This window comes from Achroia grisella, unplaced genomic scaffold (genome assembly GCF_030625045.1).
Source record: "Achroia grisella isolate CSIRO2021 unplaced genomic scaffold, CSIRO_AGI_Agris_v1 utg770, whole genome shotgun sequence".
Classification (NCBI taxonomy): Eukaryota; Metazoa; Arthropoda; class Insecta; order Lepidoptera; family Pyralidae; genus Achroia; species Achroia grisella.
The window spans coordinates 2,896,205-2,921,258 of record NW_026713016.1 but is presented as its reverse complement, the minus strand read 5'-3'; the positions used below and the strand labels follow the sequence as shown (position 1 = coordinate 2,921,258).

The window sequence follows — 25,054 nt, the reverse complement described above, 5'->3', positions numbered from 1 at the left end:
AAGAGAAGGGACGATATTCCTTAATTCACACATGCAATACAGTATTATACTACAGTGTTCAAGCAAGCGGATATTACTGGTTACTTTTGTATGTGAGTTTATGCAATGTAATGCTTGTAAATTAGGAAGTAACAGAAAAGTTGTGTAACAAATATCATTGAAATTATATTTATACGCTACCTAAAATCTTACTTAAATAAACAATTTTGCGATTATGGATGGAAGGACGGTTGGGTGTTTTTCTCTTTCACGCAAATACTACTGAACGGATTATGATGAAACTTAATCGTAATATAGTGTATTCATTAGAATATATAAAAATTGTGCGAAATAGATATCAACTAAGTGAAGTAAAGTGTAGACGAAATTGCGTGGGTCAGCTAGTAATTTATAATACATGTCGCCTATTTCAGCATGTGTCGGGTTACAAATGACGCCGTCAACGTTATCGACGACTACACCATCGTCACGATTGATGACGCCAGCTCTCACCACCAGAGCGACCAACGTTGACATGCCATCATTGGCACCGGCGATGTGCTCGGACGCAACCAGCACCACCACTCCCCTCGGCAGGCTGCGTAGCGCTATGAGAAATAAAAGCTACACACAAATGAACCTTTTCTTTGATGCTTTCCTTATTTTCTACAGTGATGAACATTTGGTAAGTAAAGTTTATTATATTTAAAAATCGTAGCTACTTGCTTAGCAGCAGGCATAGGTAGTTAATTCTTCTACACGTTATATAAAATTTAGACTCTTTTTCAAGAGAAATTACCCGACGAATCTAATAAAATTGCTATGGTCTAAAAATTACTCTTTTATTCATAAAAAAGTCTGTAACGAAATATGTTTTCTTACTGGCTTTCATAGATGGATTATATTGGTAAAGATAATACACACATTAAAAATAGAGAGGTTTACTAGATCGCCCTCAGAAATCTTCAAATTAATGTAATCGATCAAATAAAGATTATTTCTATTTCTAGTAATACTAATAGCATGTTCTATCATAGAGTGAAGAGCCATCAACCGAGGAGCGTCGGTTAGAATACTTCAGTGGTTGGGACGGCGCGGGAACAGCAGCGGTACTCAGCGATGGCGGTGCAGCTGTGTGGGTATCGAGCGGCGACCTGCGGAGGGCGCGTGCTACACTATCATGCGCCTGGGAAGTGCTAGATGGTGACGATGTTAATCAACCAACCATTCCTGAATGGATTGCGGTAAGTAATGCATACATAAGTCTAAAACAAAAGTCAGGCTACCGTCAAAGAATTACAGAAAAAATGCAAATCCTACACCTATAGAAAGTATACACACAAGCAGTGCTGTAACAAAATGTTTTAAAATACTTATAACATATGCTCTATAAAATAATGAATGAAAAGCTTTCATTAATTTTCTTAACAGAAAATACAGTTGTATAAATTTGCATTAATTATGATCGAAAGGATAAATTTGCATCTGGTTGATTTTGAGTTGCAGTTGATTTCAAAGTAATATAGACGAAGTATATTGATGGCCTCGGTGGTCTAGTGGTTTAGCGTATCGCTTTATTTTCTAATGGTTTCGGGATCGATTCCTCACACGATACAGACATTTTTATTCATAAGTATATTTGTACCAGTCTGGGTGTTTTCTGGGTGTATTGTGTATATATTTACAAAAAATATGTATATACATATATATGTATTTATATCAGGTGTCTAGTACCCATAACGCAATCTCTGCTTCACTTGCGACTAAATGGTGCTGTGTGAATTGACCTGAGATATTTATTATTATTATTATTTGCCCCAGGAGCGTCTAGCCCGTTCAGGCCGCATCGGAGCAGACGCGCGTTTAACATCTGTCAAGGAATGGCAAGCACTGTCCACAGACTTACAGCAAATAGGTCTACAGCTGTTCCATACACCTACTATGCTGGACCAAATATGGAATGAGGAACTAGACCCCGCACGTAGACGTCCAGACTTTTCCAAGATCGTTGCTGTACTACATAAACCCGATTATACAGGTAGAGCTCTTTTATATTTTTTTAAAACTGTTTTCGTTTCATTTGAAGATTACTCTCCCCATTCACAATATAATAAACTTACAAAATTTATTGAATTTCTTATGTATTTGGATGTCATGGAAAATCTTTCTACATTCGTCTTTAGGAGTGACATGGCGAGACAAAGTGTCTACGGTTCGAAACGAGCTCCGTGCTATTGGTGCAGATGCAATGGTGGTAACATCGTTGGATGAAGTCGCATGGTTGCTCAACATTCGCGGAAAGGACTTGCCGTACGCACCCCTCTTGAAAGCTTTCGTGATAGTTAGCACAAGGGATGTAAGAGTATACGCTCCGCCTGGAAAATTGTCCATGCCCGTCCGGGAAGCTCTGGCGGTTTACAATTGTTTCAACAATAACTGTACTAGGTAAGTTGTATGCCATATCTCGTTGATTTTAATACCTCTAACAATAAGTACTTAGATGCGAGTTAGATACATATTCTTACTCTCTCTATTTTGGATTCTATGAAAACTAATTTATTTTTGGGTCTCCAGTCCAACAAGTCTTTAATTAAACGGAGTTGAGTTGATACCCGAAGGATATTCAAATATCTAACTTGAATATTACTCTTGAAGTTACCTTCTTAATTTGTAAATTATAAGTAACATTCGTTCAGAATTTACCCCTCATTTGTCTGTAAAACGATAAATTATTAAAACATACCTATATTATAATAGATTTTAATTTGTTTATTTATATTATTTTTTCCACTTAGGGTAAACGACTATACAAATATTTACTCCGATTTACGAAGAGCCACAGAGAGTAAAATTCTGATACCTGCATCAGGCACCTTCCAGCGAGGCGCTTCAGCCGCCATCGCTCAAAGCGTTCCTCAAACCAAACGTATGTTCTTGCTGTCACCGATTATTTACTTGAAAGCTCAAAAAAATGAGGCCGAGAGTAATGGTATGAAGAAGGCGCATTTGCGAGATGCTGTGGCTATGTGCACGTTGCTTAGCTATCTTGAGGGACGGCGTGTGAGTATTGTACCGTTTTAAAAATTTACTAGTCATACTTTCGGATTTAGAAAAGAAGTTGTTTGATGTTATCCGAACTAATTTTTTGATGATACTTTTTGCTTCAGAAAGGCTAGAGCCGTAGCCCAATAATTTCAAAATAAATGAATGTTGTCTATGCCCATGAAAGATATTATATGAACAAAACTATTATTGGTGACAGAGCCCGAAATAATTAAGTATTAGTAGAAGTTTTATTTGTTTATCTGTCTTATTGTCCTAATCTCCGAAAACGATTTGATCGATTTGGGTGGAGAATAATAGGAAAAATGTTTGTTTTATTTTTATCGGTTAACAAACACTTATGTTTTTTTACATATTATTAACATTTTAATTTACATTTTTGTTTAGTTTGCATCAAAGATGTGACGTGTGATCATGATCATAGATCATAGATCAAGATTAAGCAGATATAAATGTTATCCTTATACGAATTTCACATTTCTTATTGTAGGGTTCATCACAATCCGAGATGTCGATCTCCAAGACTGTGGAAGTTACACGTGAAACGCAGGCGGGGTTCGTAGGCCTATCGATGAAGACTCGTGTAGCGTTTGGACCTAACGGTGCGGACCCATACTACGTCCCCACCATACTCACAAATAGACGTGTATTCTCCAATTCTACGCTGATTATACGCTCCGGAGGACAATACGATGGTACGAATTTCATTAATATGTTACCTAGATGGAATATCCAGATGCAGGACATTAGCGTCTCTTTCAGAATACTTGCTAGGCAAAGGGATAGATATAATGCAATTTATGAAGAGAAGGAACCATGCCAGCTGTATGGCCGCACAAAATGGTTGTGAAGAAATCTAGAACGGATGAATTGAAATGGATATTGCGATCACTTATTTAAAATCGTTTGTATGGTGTATGTTCGTATGCTATACCTACTTGACATTACCTTCTTACTAATTTCATCTGCATGCAAAATAGCAATCTGAGTATAGTTGTTCACTCTGGATCTACGATGATCATTTATATATTTCGTAATTACCTGTATTTTATACGTTTGTGCACGTTAGTCTCAGAAACAAATGTTAAATAACACACCAGTGAAACCGATTTCACTGATGTATTATTTAACATTTGTTTCACTCCAATTGGTCCAATTGGTTCACTAAAAAAATAAGATTGATAAGTAAACCTAATGTATAATATTGTATTCAGATCAACACTTATAAAACTACGAAGTCACCGATCAATGTAGTAATAGTTAATAAAACATACAATCTTTCTTAATGTTGTATACATTTCTTGATATTCCATGGGAACGTGGCATACGCTATAATTGATTGATAGCGAATATAGCGGTTTAGACACCGCTTTCCTTCCAATGGTTGCGGGTTCGATTCCTTCCACGCTACGAACATTTGCATTGATGAGTATGATTGATTATTCTATTTTTAGTTTAAGTAGCTTGGTATATCTTTCAGAGGGCACGACCGTAGTAACCCGTACCCTACATTATGGTAAGCCGTCAAGAGACGAGACGAAGTCGTACACGACAGTGCTGCGCTCGCTGGCTGCGCTATCCACGCTGCAGTCGCCGGCCTCACTGCCGGCTGCTCACGCCGACCCAGTCGCTAGAGCCCCATTGTGGGCTTATAAACAGGACTACCCTCATCCTACCGGGCATGGCGTTGGAGCAGCGCTTAACCGGCATGAGGGTAACTATTGTAATTTTTTTTTATATATTATAGCGGAATTTAAAACTAAGCAGAGTTTGTCAAAATTAAAATATTCTAATTCATGTAGGTCTATCACCGATTCTTATGATATGTGAAAACAGCAGTCAATGCTTTCGAGAAAAATTGACTGGAAACACAGCTCTTATTCTTTTCAAATAAGCATGTATATGTTTATAAAAAAAAACAGATTCATTTTTAAATTCAAATTTGGGAGAATATAGTGACCACCAGCATATGCTATTGCAATTCTGCCAAAAGAAAAAACCTAGTTCAATGAGTAACCGTAACCCGGACAGACCAGCACAAGCAGCATCCGTTCACGAGTTTGTATTATGTATAATGTTATTTTGACTTTACTACTTATATTTTATTTTCAGATCCCGTAGTTATAGATTATAGACAAGACGTCATCCTGCACCCATTCCGAGAGGGTTATTATATTACTGTTGGTAAGTATGTAGCTCTCAGCATTTTTAAGATCCTATACAAACATCCCTGCCCATCTATCAAAGGATAGTCACATTTTGACAGATTATTTATATACACGAATAATTAAATTGTAAGCATTAAACTATGGTTTATTTATGTTAAAATAATTTAACATGAATATAAAATACCTACTTAGTAAATTTGTATAACACTTTTACAGTTCGTTCAAGGAAGATCATTGTATAAATTTATAAATTTTATATTTTTCTTAATGAAATGGAACGGTCTATTAGGCGGTTGGGACCTTTAAACTGTCGTAATAATGTCAAATAAAAGGCGAAACCCTGTGTCTGAGGTCCTTCTATTAATTACATCACAACTTAAGGGGGGCACAACGACATTGCGCGGGAGAAGCGGGAGTGGAGTGGGTCAATTGTTCTTTTTTGTTTCTCATGTTATTATAATAGCCATATAAGTTATAAGCGGTCAGTGTCAGCCAGCAGTCCGTTCAAAGATGGCTCAACAACAATTAAGATGTATATATCACTATTTTTGTCCACAGAACCGGGTTGGTATGAAGGAATGAAGTTTGGCGTGCAGTTAGGCAACGTTCTAGAAGTGATTTCTAAACCCAGCGGATACATAGGGTTCCGTGAGGCAACATTGTTGCCTTTTGAGCCAAAACTTATTGACAAAAATATGTTAACAGATTATGAGGTAACTCCACATTTTGTTATCAGTTGATTTATACATAATGATTTTAGAAATAGAGTACCTAGTTCGGTATTACCTAACTTTTATTATTATACCTCTATACATATAGATACTGTACCTACAATACAACATATATTTGACAATCCATCTTCAGTGTAAGTTAAATTTTCATTTTCTCAAACTTATTTCGTGCATTAAACGTAACTTGTATTATTAACATTTTGGACTGAATCTAATTTTAAACCAATATTTTAGTTTCGTTCAGATACGTAGAAAAATTGGGAGAAATTATAGATACAAAATCATTAGGTAGGTATCATATTCCTGAGTAGTTATTACCTATTTGAATTTGGTGATTTATCGTCGATTGCTATATTCGGTACATAGCAATCTAATAAAATAAACCTACTTACAATATTATTTAGGAAGGCAAAGTGATTCAAAATTTCTTTCATGTCAATTTGCTCTATAGTGGCAAGGACCAATTTAATGCCAGGATATTTAATATACTTAAATATAATCTTTATAACTGATGCTATTATGTTTAAATTTAGATAAACTGGTTGAACTCTTACAACGACCGGATAAGGAAAATAGTGGGACCAGAGCTCCAGGCGCAAGGACTCACCGATGTATATTACTGGATGTCTAATAAGACTGTGCCCATACAACTGCCATCTAAAATCAAGAAACTCAACGTGAATTGTGCATCATCAAATAGTTTTAAACAAGTATTGGCAATAATAATTTTTAACTTCGTATTTGTTATAGCAATTATTTAAAAGTTTAACCAAATGTAAACGTACCTATCTTAGTAAATAGGACACCCGTTTAAAATAGTGCTTAGTATAGAAACCGTTGGTTGGTCTAAACAAATAGATTTAACAAAATTATAATAATAGGTACCTATATCGACGCTTTGAGTGATTAATAATAATTAATAATTACTTATTTTTTAAGCTAATGTAATTATTTACTGGAATGGATAATAAGCTGATGGAAAATGGTTGACTAGATACATACTTATGAATAGCACCACAGAAGACACAAAGTAGGTACATTGTGACATCTGCAGAGCTTCTAATGTGTTACCTTTCGTGATACCTTACCTTACCGTACCTTGTGTAACCTCCATACCATGTATAATTCAGTTGCCATCATAATTAAGTTATAATTTGAAGTCAATTTAGCTTAAGTAGATATAAATAAGTATAGGTGCATACCTGCTAACTTTTATAGCTGTGTATAGTTAAATAGCTATGCATATTAAGAACTGGATTAAGTAGATGCTTAGAATAGTTGGGTACCTACCAGTGCTGCCAGAAAGCTAGCTATATTCTTTGTGGCTATCCGAAATGGTGCCTATTGCCGGTTATATATAAACAAATTTATCATGCCTGTAGCTGTCATATTCATTTAGTAGTCGTGGTGGCTAAATTATAATTAATATTTATTACATTTCGTGAAATATTGAAATTTTATCCTTACTAATTTAATAATACCTACTAAAAATGGCCTTAAAATATAGGCAATTATGATAAGGTTAGATGACACAAATTGTAAATCTTTATATAGATATGTACGAGTATAAAATGAAGTTGCTTCCGCTGTCTGTTCGCTTAGATCTTTTAAACTACGCAACGGTTTTTAATGCAGTTTTTAGCAATAGATAGAGTGATTCAAGACGAAGATTTATAAGTATAATACATGTACCTACACCCGTATGAAGTAGGGGCGGGTAGCAAGTGAAGAGTACAATTTCTGTTTAAGAACAAGCCTTAGTCCGTTCCTGATCTAGAAATTCTTTGACAACGTGATTACTAAGATATCTATTAAATTCTGAATGTAAAAAAATATCACGTTTTGTTGTTATTTAATGATATTATTTATTAGCATTTAAGCATATCAAGCACCGAGTGCCTTATTTGAATAGTAGTCTGTATAATTGCTTTCAATATAGATATTCATACTAAATTAAGTTATGGAAAGATATAGCTTTTATGAAAGGTAAGAGAACATAAGACACTTGTATATAAGAGCTGTTAGTCAATTATGAAGCTTGAAACGTCGTTGTAGTAGATACCTAAATTAATCATAATATTCATATAAATTAATATAGTAGGTATATTATTAAGTGCATAATGAATTAAATTATTTATTTGCGTAATTTTAGTACAGTAAGTTGTTAAGTAAAATTTTATTGATCTCCAATATTTACCAGTACCTAAGTAGTTAGGACTGCACTAGTTCAATTAAATAATTTACCTAATGTGTAGATGAAAATTAGGACATGGTAGATAATGATTAGGTATAAATACAATTCAGCATTGATCAGCGTTGTATCAGATGGATCGTATACTTGTATTTAGTATAAAAAAATATAAGTATAATGATTTTGAATTAACTGCCATAATATATATAAGTAGCTACTTTATCTGCCATTGCCAACAAATTCTTGTTTTTGATAGAAATATAGACTCATTTAAAGGTAATATTCTATTATATAATATGTGGAATGATTTGCTTAATTTTTTTAATTTAATAAACAATTAATTAGTATCTAATGTGTCACGAGAAGTGGATGAATGTATTTCAACAAAATTGTAAACAAATAATGCAGAAATATGATTAGTAAGATTGATTATGCCTGTAGGTATCTAAATGTTTATCTTATATTCATAAAAACCTCGCCTTGACTTTTTTAAAGTATGGATGTATATGGAATAGGCAGAGCACTCGTCTACGCTAACAGAATACGCAGGCGAACAATCCTCAGAGTATAACAGATTGAGCCTGAGTCGATAGCCCGTTAGTCGTCGTCGGCTAGCCCATCGAGGCGATTACACCCGGATATTTTATAAAAAAAATATTTCAAGCCGGTTCATAGCTAGTAATGAGGCCAATACATTATACAAAATGGTTTCAAGATAATCCATAGCCAGCATTGAGTCGAATAGTTTTCATTAATCCTCCCTCCGCTACTATTAGCGGTACATCACCTTTAAAATTATGAAGATAGCTCGAAAGAAAAATAGCAAAAAAAATTTATTGAGCTATTTGATCCTTTTCTTATTTCTTCCTCTACTGCTAAAATAGTTTTATGTGAAGAGTTTTTGTAAGTATATTATATTAAATACCTATTTTAAATATTTTCTCGACACACATTTTAGTATATAAAATAAACAACATACCTATATATATTGTGCTAAATGATTGTTTTAATAAATTGTCATAAATAATAAGTAATCAATTGTGGATGTGTTCAGAAACTATCTATGTGGTTACCGACGCATATGTCGTTGGATATAGAGATACTATGCTATATTCACATATCACACTGTTAAATGTTTAATTAATAAAAGATAATATAATAAATGAAACTAATCTTGAATTTAATAGACTTTTATTCACATTGGTCCGTATTAGTAATTAATCGTACAAACATGAGACCCAGACGTTATTCGTAATACAAATATTGCACACTGATTCACATTTAAAGTAGGACTATAGGTCATCCCAAATAATATAGTCTACAAAAAAAACTTGTAGGGGCCGTAAACATATTTAAATTTTATTACACAAGATACTTTTTTTCCTTTTCTCATAGCTTATAGGCTTATAGTCGTTAAAGGGTCACATTTGTGATGTAACAAAACAATGATATCTTATGAAAATGTATTAGATATAATTTTTCGACATTAGTTTTTTTTAATACTAAAATTATTACCGGTACTAAATTAAACGTGTCACTTTGTGGAAGCAGCCCACCCACCCCCCCCTGCCCCGCCTTTCACCTCTCTCAGTATAAAGTGTGGCCTGGTTTATGGTGATGGCATTTAATCGACAAAATATATATAGTAACGTGGTTATTTTATATTCAATTTAAGCCAAAACTACTGTCTTCTATAGAAGTAAAAAAATACATAGAAGAGATGTAATTATACTCTAAACTTTACTCGAATTACAAAAGCTTCAGCCTTACCAAAGTAGAAAACAGCATGCTAACAGCCGCTCGCGTTTGTTAGCCTAACTAGACGCCCTAAGTCTTTACCGCCTATGATTACTAATAATTATTAATATAATATTGATTTGACTTCTCAGTACAGGGGATCTTATATGACCAAATAACCACGATGTATCCACCATAACAGAATGGTTCCTGGTACTTGCAAAACTTTAATTTATAAAAACTTACGAAAACCTGTTTAGTAAAATTGAATTTAACAATGTACTTATAGAAATATCCTATAGAGTTAATTTTGCAATTCAACATCTAGAGAGTGGCATTTAGATGATACATGAATGTGCAAGTTCTACTAAATCATTTCATATAATCTGCCGATGAAATGATCCCAATCTGTTAATATCTCATATAAAATATCTATATCAAGATGACAAATCACAAAATGGTCATTTTTAATCCCCAGCCTAAAATTCACATGTGAAAACTATACGTACCATCTTCTATTTATAAAAGGAATAACAAATCATATATTATAATAATTAAACAACATAATTATTATTTACTACACAAATGGCACATAAATGTTTCTTGTATTTATAATATCAGTGTGCAAATACCCGTGCAAAAAAGCAAAGCATTAGGTGTGATGAATAAAATTTACATTCATTTTAAGTATGACAGTTAAAAATTACATTAAAAAATCTTTTTATAAGAACATTCCTTTTACTTGGATGTTTTATTAATGTCTTATTATGTTTGCCATGGTTTTATCAAAGACAACCAAATCTTTTAATTTAGAACAGACAGTTTAAAGGATTTTTCACATATATGTCTACCTAAGATGTTAATTTGTATTATTGTTTGGTACATACATGCGTTTTGATTGATTTTCTGTTACTTTATTTATTAGGCTGAAGACTCTTTAATTATTAAAAAGTTGTTACAGCTAGCATGTGTTAAGGATGTTAAAATATATATTTTTTTTACCAATTGACCGATAACTTTCCATATGTCTTTAAAAACCATAATCGGTCTACTCACGATAACAAAAACACATTGTAAATATTCTAACGACTAAACAGTCAACGCAGAAATCATTCTTGTTGTCTCCATAATTACATTACAAATAAATATAATATTATCATATAACATGTGTATAAGCTAAAACTTTTACAATTGCAACAAATTATTTATGTTATAAAATATGTTATGTTCGTTAAACGAAATTGAATAATTAACAGATATTATAATTATTTTAATTATAATTCCATTGAATTTACAAAGACAGAAGAAAATTTTGCATCATCCATAACGTATGGAACTATGTAATAATACATAAATAAAGACCGTGCAATTCAAAATTTACAAATTGTTTTTACTAAATACATATAATTACGTAATACCTATTAGAAAACAAAAACCAGCTTGGCATTCCCGAAACTGCTGTCATCCTAATCATCTAGAGATCGCTACATACACACAAATTTCATCTCCTAATGTAGAAAATATCAAGACATACCAATAGCATGGTACTACATTTTCGCGTTTACAACACTGACCTTACCTCAAGCAAACAAAACTTTAATAAAATTACAATATTCGAACAACAGTTATATTAAAGCATCAGTCTTCGGCTGTGATTCACAGTAAATACATCATATCACACATATATCCTTATATCTCTAACATATATATATTTCCATACATAATTTTCACAAATACATATAAGCAGTGTGCTTTTTGCAGTATATAAGACCTTAACGTATAAAGTGGTTGTGGTTGTAAACGAAGTAGGTAATATGAATGTTGATTCAGTCTACAGAGGCAATATATCCATAAGAGATATACTATCATATATGTATGTATTTAAACGGCGTTGTCATGGCTTGTTGGGGCTAAACCTGATAGTGTAATCATCATTCTATACGGTCACATATTATTCGATTTGTCAGTGTATTAACTCTCGTTCGATTGGCCTATTTGATCGTTATGCTTCGCCCTCTTTGGAAATGCGCCAATCGGAACAGGTCTGCCTACGTATTTATACGTGCAATAATTCAAACATCTAATTACAAGATTTAACAAGTACATAAACCAATTTTTCTTTCTTATACAACGTTTAACAAAATTAATACAAAGGATAAAATTATAGGATCAGAAATGATATTATATTTTAGCAACGCATAAGTTGTAATACGGGTTACAAACACCCGTTATATATATATATATATATATATTATATAGACGATGCTTACCACTTACTTTCAAGTGGAACAACAATATTATTACTATTCCAATTATATAAAAAAACAGTGTTTTCTTAACTTCAGATTACAGATGTTAAATCGATATCAGTTGTACTAATACCTTATGAATTCGTATATATGGTTTTTCAAAATTATGTATTTTCAAAAGTTATACCTATGGCTTTGTAGCTCATTTAAAATAATTACACCAAAATATGTAATATAACAAAAAATATACTTTTTCATGTAATTAGAATAGCAAACAAGGTGACATTCATGAGTAAGAAATAATTCTGTTGTTATCAAAAATTGTTATTAAAAAATTGCGAAGTCCTAAAAAATCAATTTGGTGTCTTGACTAAAAAATGACTTGTATTAATTTTGCTACCGTTGTACAAAACCTAAAAATATGCATACAAATTTATGATAGAATTATTCAACTAAAACTAATTTGTCTCCCAAACACGATATTAAGTAGAAATTCACGAAGTGAAATACGAAATGAAATATGAGTAGATATATTCATAATAAGCGCTGCAGTGTGATGTATACCAACTAAAATTGTTATTTTGGGTTCACCTCCTGAGATCCACCATTTCCACGGATGCTGAGTTTTCCAAGCGTATATGTTTAACATCCTGTAATACAATACATAAATTATTACAACGGTCACCTACTTATACAGCCTAGATATAGTCTATACGAATAGACTAGCTATGACAAACCGTAAAAATCACTACAGTATTGTTTTCTTGCAATTTACATCAGTGATAACTTAAAAAATTCACAATCACTCTTTTATTAAAATTGATTTTAATAACATAATACATAATCTAGTCGTTTTTGTATGAAATTACTTTTATGGTTATAATAATATACTTTTATACCAAAGCATACACTGGAATTACTTTTAAATAAAATCAAAACATCTGTTAAATCATATTTACTGAGCAAAGCTCACTAAAAGATTACTTGAAAGACGAACGTGCATGGCAACAGTTGTTCCAACATAAGTAAACAACAATGTAAATCAATAGGATTTTTTTTTCAAAAAAGATGTTCAATTTACTTTCTTGCCAGTTCTTCTCAATTGAATCTGTATACTGAATTGGAATGTAGGGAAAAAATTATAATACAAAAATATTTTACGTTCGTAAACGCCTAAAATGTCCTACATGAATAAATGAATTTTTATTTAATTTGAAACAAAAATATATAATGTTTGTGTTGCTTTTATAAAAATTAAACAACAATATATAATGTTATATTTACATAAAACAACGGCGGGTCGTTGGGATGTGGGTGGAAGCCAGTTTGCCTACAGTTCGATATAAAGTCCATCCCATAGTCGGGTGTCAGCGCGAAATAGCCAGTTCTGAAAAATAAAAGAAAACAAATTTAAATTATTCACCCATAGATTTATGATTAATAATTAAAATATCATCTAACAAATTCAATAACTCTTTTTTAATCATGAGTCTATTGTTTAATATTTTACTTCCTTTATCTTTCTCGCTTACATTCTATCTCTGTCTCTCTCTCTATCCCTTTCACACATTATTCTATCCAATCCCACAGGTTTGGCGCGTGTATATCAGGATAAATAATATCTTATGATTTAATGCAAGATATAATGTTCATAATGTAATTTAGTACACGAAATTATATAATATTAAACCGCAATTGAGTAAAAACATCTTTAAAATTCATAAATATTTAGAATTTTAATGAAATATTAAATATTCATACATACTCATTATACTTTGGTGCGCACACAATTGCAATTGCTTCGGGCATCATAAGCTGATATGAACACTGTGTGTGGAGGTCCACCGATGAAAGGAAAGCGGTCTGAGTTGGGTGAGTCTGCACATAAAGATAAAAATATATTCACATTAATAATGTTTCTAAAATTAATTTCATTTACTCCAATACGATATTTTATAAAACTATATCTGCCATACAGTTTTGATAGCTTATTCAGTTTAAAAGAACTGACAAAAAGTCAAAAGGTTTATTTTTAATTAGGTACATTAAAGGAATTGACACGTCACATCATTGCCTGCCTTGATCGTTAAGGTACAATGTTAAGTTTTAATGTAATTCTATCAGTTCTCTAGTATCTATGGGCTGTACCAGGATTATATTTATGTATTTATTCAATAAAATTGCAAAGCAAACATATATATAGTTTAATTTTCTAGGAAACAAACAGTTGACAATTATCAGTGACGCGAGCAGCTTTGCATGCGCGCTCCCTATACCTGTTTATATGAATACTCATAACACAAACTTTCTTTGACTTGGGTAGATGGCGTTGTGTGAATTGTCTAAAAATATAATTATTATTATAATTTTTATATTTAATACTTACATGTATCCAACCTAGAGTGATGAGGTTATGTTGGTCCTGATAGTGGAAAATCTCTTCTTCATTGTTAGTGCTACAAGAATCTGGTGTGCCTGTTTGTTTTGGAACAATAACATGAGTGATCTTCAGTTGGTCTCGCTCCTGTAACAGTTAAAAATGTAATATAAATTCTGTACTCTAAAATTATAATAGTGAAGCATCATCCATCGATGTATACACAGTAACAATTACATAAAACATGAACAAACCATGGGGAGGTTTAGTTACGTATTATTGCATTACGCCACAAAAAACTAAGGCAATGATGATGCTTACTCAATGTAATAACCATTCACTGACATGGAGAATATATGTTTGTAAAGGTGTAATTAAGTAAAAGGAGCCTCTGAGTCAAATAATGTCGAAAATGATGATGATGACATTTTTTTGATTGAGAAATTAATTTATAGTATGCCAAAAAAACATTTTAACAAACTGTAAATCCCTAAGAAGAAATAAATCCATAGTGGGCAACATCAAAGTTTAACCCAGAGAAAGTTATTGGAGGCATGTGGTTAACATCATTAACTTCTCCCAAATAGGTCATATCTTTAAAAAATTCAAGTTAAAAGTATTTAGAGCCGACGAGCTTAAATGAATAGAGTATGAACTGACCAGTTTCCCAGCTAGTATGCCACAGGTTTCAACATTACGCGCTGTATTCGCAGAAGCCAGCTGCAGGAAGCGAGTAAGCAGCGCCGCTGGCACCAATACAGGACGCATGCGTTGTGACGCCGACAGCGGTGGAAGTGTCGGCTCCGGACCGAAGCCGCCCTCGCTGCATGAAAAGCAATAAATATTACCTCCGCATGAGCAATGGCAAGAGATAGAGATAAGAGAATTATGGAAAATCGTGGAAAATAGCAAGATCGCCACCGTCAAGAGCATGGCTCTAATTCTATATTCTTATTCATTCCTAATGAATGAATGAATGTATCAATAATGGAATTAAATATGTTCATGAGACATCTATTTCAGTGTTGCACAAAGTTTGACAAAACTCTTTACATAAGCTGAAACCTGTAAATGTATTATAACAACAAGTAGGTTACTCTCATTCTTTGCGATGTGACTGCGTTCTGAATGAGTGGTAGAATAACAAATATATGACTATTTAAAATAAATAGCCTTTACACGTACGCTCTTTCACGGGAATCTGCTTTCACGCAGGAACGAATGTATGTAGACATAGAGAACCGAGAAAGACCACGCGCGTCGCCAGTTATAAGTGCTTTGTCGCCTTTTTATAATAAGTAATATTGCAAAACCACCTGACTATAGAGAAAATACATACTTAAACTGTAAGTTTATTTAAAGAAGTATTTCTATTAGAATTGCACTTCATTAAATGTGGCGCGAAAAACAAGCAAAATGAAAGTTTCATTTTTCCACTTATTTCTAAAATATACGAGTTGATATAAAAATAAATGTTTACATAAGTGTCTTGGGCGGTATGAGTGGTGGTACGGCCCGGTAGTGGTGTGATGGTGCGCGAGGTGGCTCCGCCGCGAAGTCGTCTGGATATAGTACGCCGTCCATCGGGGGCGCAGAGGGACTTACTGCCCATTCCTCCTGCACAATATGGATATTGATAAAGTTAGGAAGAGATTTTTTAAAATAAGTTATATATAAATGCAGGCTCTTGCAATATTTTAAAATACTGCTTTATTTTATATATAACAGAACCAGTATTCTATCACATCTCCTTGAAAGTGATTTATTTATCTTACTAATATTATAAACGCGAAATCTTGTGAGTATGGATGGATGGATGTTTGTTACTCTTTCGGCTGAAAGATGACTGCATGCAACAGAAATGCTGAATTATTATAATTATAAACATCTTGTGCAATATGCATGAATAGAATAGTATGGTAGTTAGTTTATACCGCATGTAATAAATGTGGTGTGTTGGGTTGTCCATCTCGCCTGTTCTCATCAGCCTGTAGACGCTCTGCCAACTTGGCGTCATCATGTTCCTGTTTTCTCCTTTCCTCTTCTGCTTTACGTCTTTTACCCTGACACATAAAATTTATATGACTAATGTCAATGAATTAAAAGTATTTATTAGTATAGTATGTGGACTAACAACCTCATTGCTAACAATGTACAATATCAGAGTGACCTCCACACGGGTCCCCCCAGAAACCATAGTGGTAAATAGCCATTTTCCAAGATGGCCTGACTAACCTCACCTCATTCTTATATAAAATAAGAATGAGGTGAGGTTAGTTAGGCCCTCCTCCACTGTTGCCCCACCAGCATAAACTATTAGAGCAAGCATGTGTATCATTCCATTATAATCCATAAAAAAAATATATCAAGTATAAATCTTTTCCAACAGAAGTCTTGGAGACAACAGAGACAGAACAGAGTCTAGGACACATGGTGGTAATGTGTCCGTAGGTGTTTGTTATTGATTAGCCAGTTTAAATACTATTCTTAGAACTGATTTTATTTCACTATGAAAGGAATTAAGTTTCATATTCTACTTGACTTTTGCTTGGTATACCAATTACAATTTTAGAATATAACTGTATTACTAGTACATAATCACTGCATTTTAATAACAATGAAAATGTATTTCAAAGTTCTTACCTCATCTTCTCTATACTGTGCATGTTCTGCAGTGTAGTGATTTAATAGTTTTTGTTTAAGTTTCTCTGCTTTTGGTACAACCTCTTTTAACATGGTTTGATTGACAGCTTTCACTTGTGCAGGTACAGTGCCATACTCTGGGTGCTTGCGGATTTTCTCCAAGAACAGTGTCATATACTTCATATACAAAATGTATGCATTTTCATAACTCCCTTCTTCGAGGTAGACATTGGCCATTCTCACCATTTCCAGGCCTGATCGGAAATATCTATAAAATTGAGGAATCACTATAGAGTCATTTATTAATACAATCCCTTAGAATCCTAACATGATATATTAATTTATTACATATCAATTAGTTACAACCATGGAAAAACATTAAGGTACATAAAGACAAAAAATCACAGAACAACACAGTGACACAAATTAAATTCTTATAAGTTTCTATGTTTACAAACCAGTAATTCTAACATGTAGCGCTACATAGCAATACAACATTACTAGCAAATATATTATGTCCAAAGAACTACAGCTTTTGTAATTGAATTCTTATTCTCATTTATGAGTATTAAAAAAACTTGCAATGACAAAACTGTTAGTAACCACATTGAATTGTGAATTCGGTAACTAAAATAACTATTACATATACCAATTTTTTTTAATGTTTGGGTAGAAGGTTCGGATAATGTAATACACAATGATGTGATGTTGTGGTGTTGTGTATGTATATAGGCGACAGTTACCGCTTACTATTAGGTGGGTGATAGGCTAGTTTGAAATTGGAATAACATAAAAATCGTTATACAATGCAACTTAATATAATAATATACTAAATATAATGAACTGTGTGAGTCACTAGTATGCAAGGTTAGAAGTATGTTATATTACACAATGTTTACTATACCTTCTTGGAGGAATGTTTGGATCAACATCCACCATGGTTCCATAATTTGCTAATTGCTTTACTCTCACAGCAGGTTCTAAAGATGCCAGGTCTAGTGTCTGCTTCGTTTTTTTCTCAGTCGACATAATAATGATATACACTCGGATCAATTAACAGAGTAATTTCTAGTAATACACAAAATACGAATATCTTTACTGATAATTCAATATTGTCCTCTGATAATTCAATATTGTAATCTGTATTTGTTAATTTATTATGAAGAATATTGAAGAATCTAATATGATAATTTATGACATAAATAAATAATAAGAGAATGAAATTGAGTGAATGACTCACAGATGCTCACAGACTACTTATAGAACTACGGATTGAATGTTATCTAGTGTTGAGAACTGGGAGTGAAATTTCTTGGAACAACTGTCAAATTCAAATCAAACGTCAGCTGTTAAAATACATCGAAGAGTTCTTACACAAAAATCTATATAAACATTACTAACATCACAGATAATATTACATCTAAATGGAATTTTGATTTTGTGTGTGTGAACATCACATTTTGACTCATTAAGCTACTAATTAGTAAGAAGATATCGAATTTACAAATGTCAATTGGACATTTTGCATATAGTATTTAAAGTGACCCCGTGGAGGTCGATCCGGGTGCTATGGAAGATAGAGGTAGACGTAAAATGTCGTCTAAGTAGGTACCTCAGTCTCTTCTATTTCAACCACCAAGCGGCTTGCTTCGTAAGCTGTATTCTGTTAAATTTCAATTTAATCGAATCAACAAGATAAAAGGTATGACATCTTAATTATCTGAAATGGCAATGAATGAGTGGTGTCACGAGTATCATATAATAAAGTGATGTTCAATATTCTGTTAAACTACTAGCAATGAAGTTGTTCCAGTGGTGATGATAGGATAATAATGAAATCAGATCAAGTTACGCACCGCACCATCCCAAATCTAGCAGAAAATATCACTTAGACTTACTTAATAGAGTTCCTATTCATATAAAATAATCCCCTATCAAGATTTAGGCTAATGGATCATAATTTATTTAATGGTAATAAACTTTCCATTCACTGTTTTTCTGTAATGTTAAACAAACTGACGGTAAATGTCAACCATGGCCTATACACATGAATAACACTATGGATATCAAGAGGTCAAATTACGCCCTTGACTGGACTAGTCAATATTAACATGCTTCTATAGTACTTTATACACTATAATTTCACTACCATATCTCATCCTTCACCAGAACCAGCTTAAAAGGCAAGCTGCTGAGAAGTAGATAAGACAGATGTGCCCACGTAGATGACTTTGCCTTTGAGTCTTAATAGACTCAGTCCCGAGTACTAGACGACCGTCGGTTCCGTAGTTGAATTTCGAAACTTGTACTATTTCTTTTGTTTTTATGTACCACAGTGGTGGCAATCAAGCATATGACCTTTGTGAGGGTAAACAAACAAGTTATACACACCGAAACCCCAGGGTATCACGTGTGCGTTAATAACTTTTAATATACCCTTACAAACAGCTATTATTAATTAGGTATCTATACTTTTAGGTACAGACGACACATTATATATAAACATATTACAATAATATTATAATTAATAAAGGTTAGTATATTCTCACAAACAACATTTGCAAAATAATTCACAGCATATATAAAAACAAATAATCGTTGGACACCAAATACAAATAGTGACCATGAACATGAAAAAGTGGACAACATTTTCATAGATCCTATACCAATTTAAGAAACATGGGTACTTCGATGGGCATAATCGATATATCCAGAACCAAGGTCGCCGTCTAAGGGTATGTACGTATAAATTCTCACATTCCACACCATCACCCCAAGCTGCAGTTTCTGCATCACTCACAGCCTTTTTGAAATCACGACCGAAAGTCTGGCATAGATAACATAGTCTACTTCTAAATGACGGTCGACAGCATTTGTCTTTTTTCTTTTTATTAACTTTGCAGTGTTGTAAATACCGTACTGCGTCAGGATTAAAAGACTTTTGCGTTTTCTTATGAAAATACGGACGACGATAAGATGGTACGGGTTGGTAATGTAAATTTGAATTGGGCTTTATGATATTGCATTTGCTGGACCGATTGAGTTTCTTAGCATTTATAGAGCTAGTTTCTTTAGGTACAAGTTTAGAAATTAGCTCTCGCTTAGAAGTGGTTTTATTTGTAGATGATTTTACAGAAGTTTCTGCAACTGTAGTCGTATTAGCGGGAGGATTTTCATCATTACAATCAAATTGTAATGGTCTTGCATCCAGTTTGCCAGAAATGTTACAAATTTCTTTTTTATGTTCAATTTTCGTTTTACGTTTAATATTTCGCAATGAAGGTGTACGTGAACACTCACATAGGCTTTGCTGACGACTTATTTTAGTGTTGTTTTGTCCCTTCTGAACTGAAGTTGTACATTGATCAAATTTCACAAACTTTTTATTTCTGGGCTTAGGTGGACATTGACAACTCTTTACGTGTTGAACAACTTCTGTTCGACATGAGAAGTTATGGTCGCCTGATCCGACTATTGGTTTTATTACCCATCCTTTGTCATCTTCATATTGCAAAGTATACCTTTTATTTGGATTTGGGCGTAAATTCGGTTGATATGGTAAGCGCGAACATGAATACGATTTTTTCGGAATGATCTTTTTAATATTGCATTTATGTATTGACTCCGAATATTCATCACAGAGCTGTTGGCCGTTATTTAACGAAGAAACAATGGAGTGACCCTTCTTTTCCACAGTGTCTATTACTACATTTAGATAATTATTTTTACATTGATTTAGAAACTGCACGACATATTTTTTTAAATTCGGAGTACACAGACAGTCTTGCTTATACTCCGTTTTTTCTAATGTTGTGCAATTAGGTCTCATTAAATAATTTATCAACCAAGACAATAATATAGCGACAATACATGGAGACCATACTATAAAAGTAATAATAATTATTAAATATTTGAATGCTATTTTTGAAGTGGAAAAACAACGTGTTATGTTAGATTTACTATAAGAACACTTCGTTTCACGTGTATTGTACAAGTTTGGATAATTTATTTGAGTGGAATTCAGTAAAATGCTACTTTTAACTGCGATTGCATCACATGAGTTACATTTAGTATTGGATTGAATTAATTTTTCTAGTACTTGCCGATCTTTAGATTCATAATGTTCGCAAACACACGAGTGTCTTCCACCATTCTGATTGTATTTTTGTTTGTTATTAGATTGGAGACACCCCACTAAGTTATAATGGCTGCTACACGTATTATATGTTATATCAGCTTCAGACTTACTTTTTCTTAATTTGTCTAAAAGAGAACTTTTGTAACCGTGGCAATTGATGCAGTCTGCTTTCTTTTTCTTCCTTCTGACTTTAGTAAAGCGGTAGTTATTACTGTAAGTCTGACACAATAGATTTGGATTAACTTTACGAAAATTACTTTGGAAACTCAATATGCTACATGGTGATTTTGTTTCATTGCCCGATTCGTGCTTATTATTTTTCATTGTTAAACTCGGTGTTTGACGAGAATAGAGAATATTAATGTTGTTATTCCTTCGACATTTTTGATGTTGTTTCTTAACTTTGGGTCGAAGTGTACTTTTTTTATTATTATAATTATTTCTAGTCAGACACAACTTAGAAAAATTATCAATACATAATTGTTTCTTTAATATTGTTTTGTTATTGGAACGTTTTAGGGGCTTACCTGAAAAAAAAGACAAGAATGTATTCGAAATAGTACTGTAACCAGACGTTCCATATCGAGATACCTCTTGGTCGTTTCTCATATATACCTGTTAGCGACTTTTGTGTTTCTTGCAATTTAGTACACGTACAATCATTATGCTCTGAAATAAATTTATCAACGCATGATATTCTTTTGTTGTCAACGTCTCTGTTTTGATCTTTCGTTACAATTTTATTATTTGAATATCTATGAACTGACATTAACCTCATCATGTTACGTCCTGTCGGTTTCTTTTGGTATATACCTAGCTTATGCTTTTCAACACCTCGCTTAGCACACGTGCAATCATCATGCCCTTCAATAAACTTATCAACGCAACATATTGGTTTGTCCTTAGTGACACTCATATTATTCGTTTTAACATCAACTGCTAAACAACTTTTATTTTGAGTATCTTCAAATTTTAGCACGCGTAATCGATGGGTGTTCATTTCTCCAGAAGTATTCACGCACTGTGTTATGATAAACGTTCTCTATTTATGAATTCTGTTTCTATATATACCTTTAGGTAATTTTTGTAAATAAAAGTGGTCGTCTTATTCATTAGTATATATGTATAATGTTAAAAAATAACTTAAAAATAACGTACATAAATAAATATAAAAAATAAAGATAAGAAATTGACATAATATATAATATGTCAAATAAAGATATAAACAAAGACTCATAGACAGTTCTCTACAGACTATGTAGAAAAAGTAAGTCTGTCATTCTCCTTTCCTCTTCCTGTTCGAAAGAATTTAGTCCTGAATACCGTATTACTCCCAAACTATTGTCATGATTTTTTAAAATAAAATTCTATTTAATTAATTGTCTTTAGTATAATATATATAAAGTTTTTGTAATTTACATTACTGCTAAATTAATAGACTAAGCACACTAAGTACGTAGCACTATACTAGTAGAGGATGATAAAGTGAGCATGGAGTCAGATCAGTTAGCCCATATTAGCCAATGACAATTTACCGCGATGGTTTCGAAGAGGAACCGCGTAGAGGTCAACCTGACATGGTACTTACCTACCTTGGGGTTATCATCCAATATATATTTGTACCGAGTTTAAATATAATACAATAACATATAATTGTATGTTAACAATCTATGAATCATAGTAAACGTATTATTGGTATGATAACAAATTGTTCTCGAGATAATAGAGAGTCGGTATTTATAGAAATATAACTGACTTACCCATTTACCTTCATACATAATTACCTAGATAAACGTAGGCCAATGTTCCCAACGGAATAATAATAATTCTCGTATTTACCTGTGCGCCTTCACTAAAATATATTATGTACAGTTAAAGCCGCTATAAAACAATATTTAAAATATACATACCTATTTGTAATTGCTAATCAGAAAAGCAGACACAACACAAACATTTGCATAATTCCAAGCATAATAGACACGGTATCCAAAACAATATACCGGTTAGAAACAATAGCACATGACCGAGATTTTTCCATTGATGCAGAGCACTCAGATAGTGAGGGTAGAACTGCGGCCAGCGATGATAGATCCACGGCTGGGGTGTCTTTCGAAGCGACATCAAGTAACAATCGCCGGCCGCCCCAGATAACTTGCTCCTACGCATATCTGACTGTTTATGACATCTACAAGGATGTATTGGGAACATTATTTTAAAAAGTGACTCATTTGGGTGTCTTTTGACAGATTTACAACCACATGGACCTCGAAATATGCTGTTAAAGCATGACTCTGATTTATTTTTAAGAACACGGTTTCGTCCAGGTTTAATTGAACTACATGTACACGGATATTTCAATAGCTCGCTAATATGCAAATGGGGATGTTTCAGGGATAACATAGAATCTTTACAAGTAGATGCTTTCCTTTTTTCTTTAGTGTACGACTTGCTTGTTTTGCATTTATTGTTTTTATCTCTTTCTTCATCTGCATCAAGTAGTGATTTCTTTTTTGATCTTGCTAATTCTGCTTCTGCTTTCCCTCTGTGATTTTTACATTTCAGTAACCTCTCCTTTCTAGATAATTCTTTTTCCTTCAGATTCAAAACAAATTTCTTTCTAGTTAATTTATTAAGTTTGCGAATCAAATTGTTGAAATTGTTTTTAGAAAAGTAACACCTCAACATTATTATGTGGATTCTGTATAACAAAGTTCCTGTAAATTGTTACCTAACAATGTTTTTTTCACATCCTTTATTATGATTTTACAATTTTTTTTTAGTTTTCATATTTTATTCCATTACAATTTTATTGAAACAACAAAGATCTGAGTTTCAAGCATGTTTTATTTTACTTTTGACACCCATAGAAAAAGGCAAACCATAAATAACTACATTATTTACTAAAGCCATAGGTTCAATATATTAGTTTGTACCATAGGCGTTCGTTGTCGCGAAATTGGAAATTGAACCTAACCTGATACGTTCGTAGCAATTTTAACAATACCTTACCCCACCCCAGCCATAAACTAGATTTTAAAAGTTATAATACTTTTTCCTAATCAATACAAATTCATTCGCGGTTTTTCAAATTAATTGAAATAAAAAGTACGGTAGGTACTACGGAATGTAGGAAGTCTATATTAAATAAGATGCATATTCCAGAAATATCATCAACCAATTGTATTTAACTTTAGGATCCAGCAGCTTACCCAGCAAGGGCGAGCGATATGTGAACTTTTTGACGGTATTACCGGGTCGCGTTACCATTCTACCGGTACTTATTGACCCCACTTCTATTCTTCTATCTACGTTCTTTGGGAAATATAGATAAAAAAATTATAGATAGGACGTACTACCTATAATACCACATCCAACTTGCTTTTCATCCATCTCCGGTCAGGTCACCGGCACTGAGTCCTAGTCCTACAGGGTTAGAATGCCTGAACCGTAAACCCTAATTACATCTTGTCGCATACTGATTATTGCTATACTACAAGTCCATTACTGGTTCTGACTGACACTACAGCAAATGCTATGACTATTGAAAGGGCATTGGATATCAAAGTAAATTAATTTAGAATTCTGTCGTCTGTTTGGCATTATAAGGAATCTGAGCAAATAAGTATAACTCGGTGTAGGCTAAAGAAAAAAAGCGATCCAGTATTAACAAAGGAATATAAAAGCAAAGTTTAATAATCAAGTCCCAAGACAAGCAGAGCTTGTGGTATGACAACTGATGTAAATCTTAGATACATTTTTTGTAACTACATACATAATA

General features: G+C 32.9%; 3 protein-coding genes across 4 annotated transcripts; 1 reads left to right on the top strand and 2 right to left on the bottom strand.

Annotated features, from left to right (window-relative positions):
• The first annotated feature begins 424 nt into the window (after positions 1 to 424).
• On the top strand, positions 425 to 6,744 carry LOC131850545 (xaa-Pro aminopeptidase 1-like). Its single transcript, XM_059200797.1, has 10 exons — positions 425 to 664; positions 1,017 to 1,223; positions 1,801 to 2,017; positions 2,163 to 2,424; positions 2,775 to 3,039; positions 3,533 to 3,737; positions 4,523 to 4,756; positions 5,155 to 5,226; positions 5,769 to 5,923; positions 6,475 to 6,744. Exons 1-10 carry the CDS (start codon positions 431 to 433, stop codon positions 6,700 to 6,702), a joined length of 2,079 nt encoding a protein of 692 aa, XP_059056780.1. The 5' UTR covers positions 425 to 430; the 3' UTR covers positions 6,703 to 6,744.
• Positions 6,745 to 12,287: 5,543 nt separating this feature from the next.
• LOC131850485 (STAM-binding protein-like A) lies at positions 12,288 to 23,758 on the bottom strand. 2 transcript variants are annotated; one of them, XM_059200718.1, is made up of 10 exons: positions 23,688 to 23,758; positions 18,043 to 18,316; positions 17,139 to 17,406; positions 16,430 to 16,558; positions 15,976 to 16,112; positions 15,156 to 15,318; positions 14,505 to 14,642; positions 13,884 to 13,996; positions 13,403 to 13,505; positions 12,288 to 12,768 (listed from the first exon to the last, which is right to left on the bottom strand). In XM_059200718.1, exons 2-10 carry the CDS (start codon positions 18,165 to 18,167, stop codon positions 12,706 to 12,708), a joined length of 1,239 nt encoding a protein of 412 aa, XP_059056701.1. In that variant the 5' UTR covers positions 18,168 to 18,316; positions 23,688 to 23,758; the 3' UTR covers positions 12,288 to 12,705. The 2 variants fall into 2 exon arrangements, with proteins under 2 accessions (XP_059056701.1, XP_059056700.1); XM_059200717.1 differs by lacking the exon at positions 23,688 to 23,758 and having other exon boundaries at positions 18,043 to 18,332.
• LOC131850574 (uncharacterized) lies at positions 18,739 to 23,961 on the bottom strand. Its single transcript, XM_059200857.1, has 3 exons — positions 23,277 to 23,961; positions 19,882 to 21,803; positions 18,739 to 18,801 (listed from the first exon to the last, which is right to left on the bottom strand). Exons 1-3 carry the CDS (start codon positions 23,959 to 23,961, stop codon positions 18,739 to 18,741), a joined length of 2,670 nt encoding a protein of 889 aa, XP_059056840.1.
• Between the last annotated feature and the right edge of the window lie 1,093 nt (positions 23,962 to 25,054).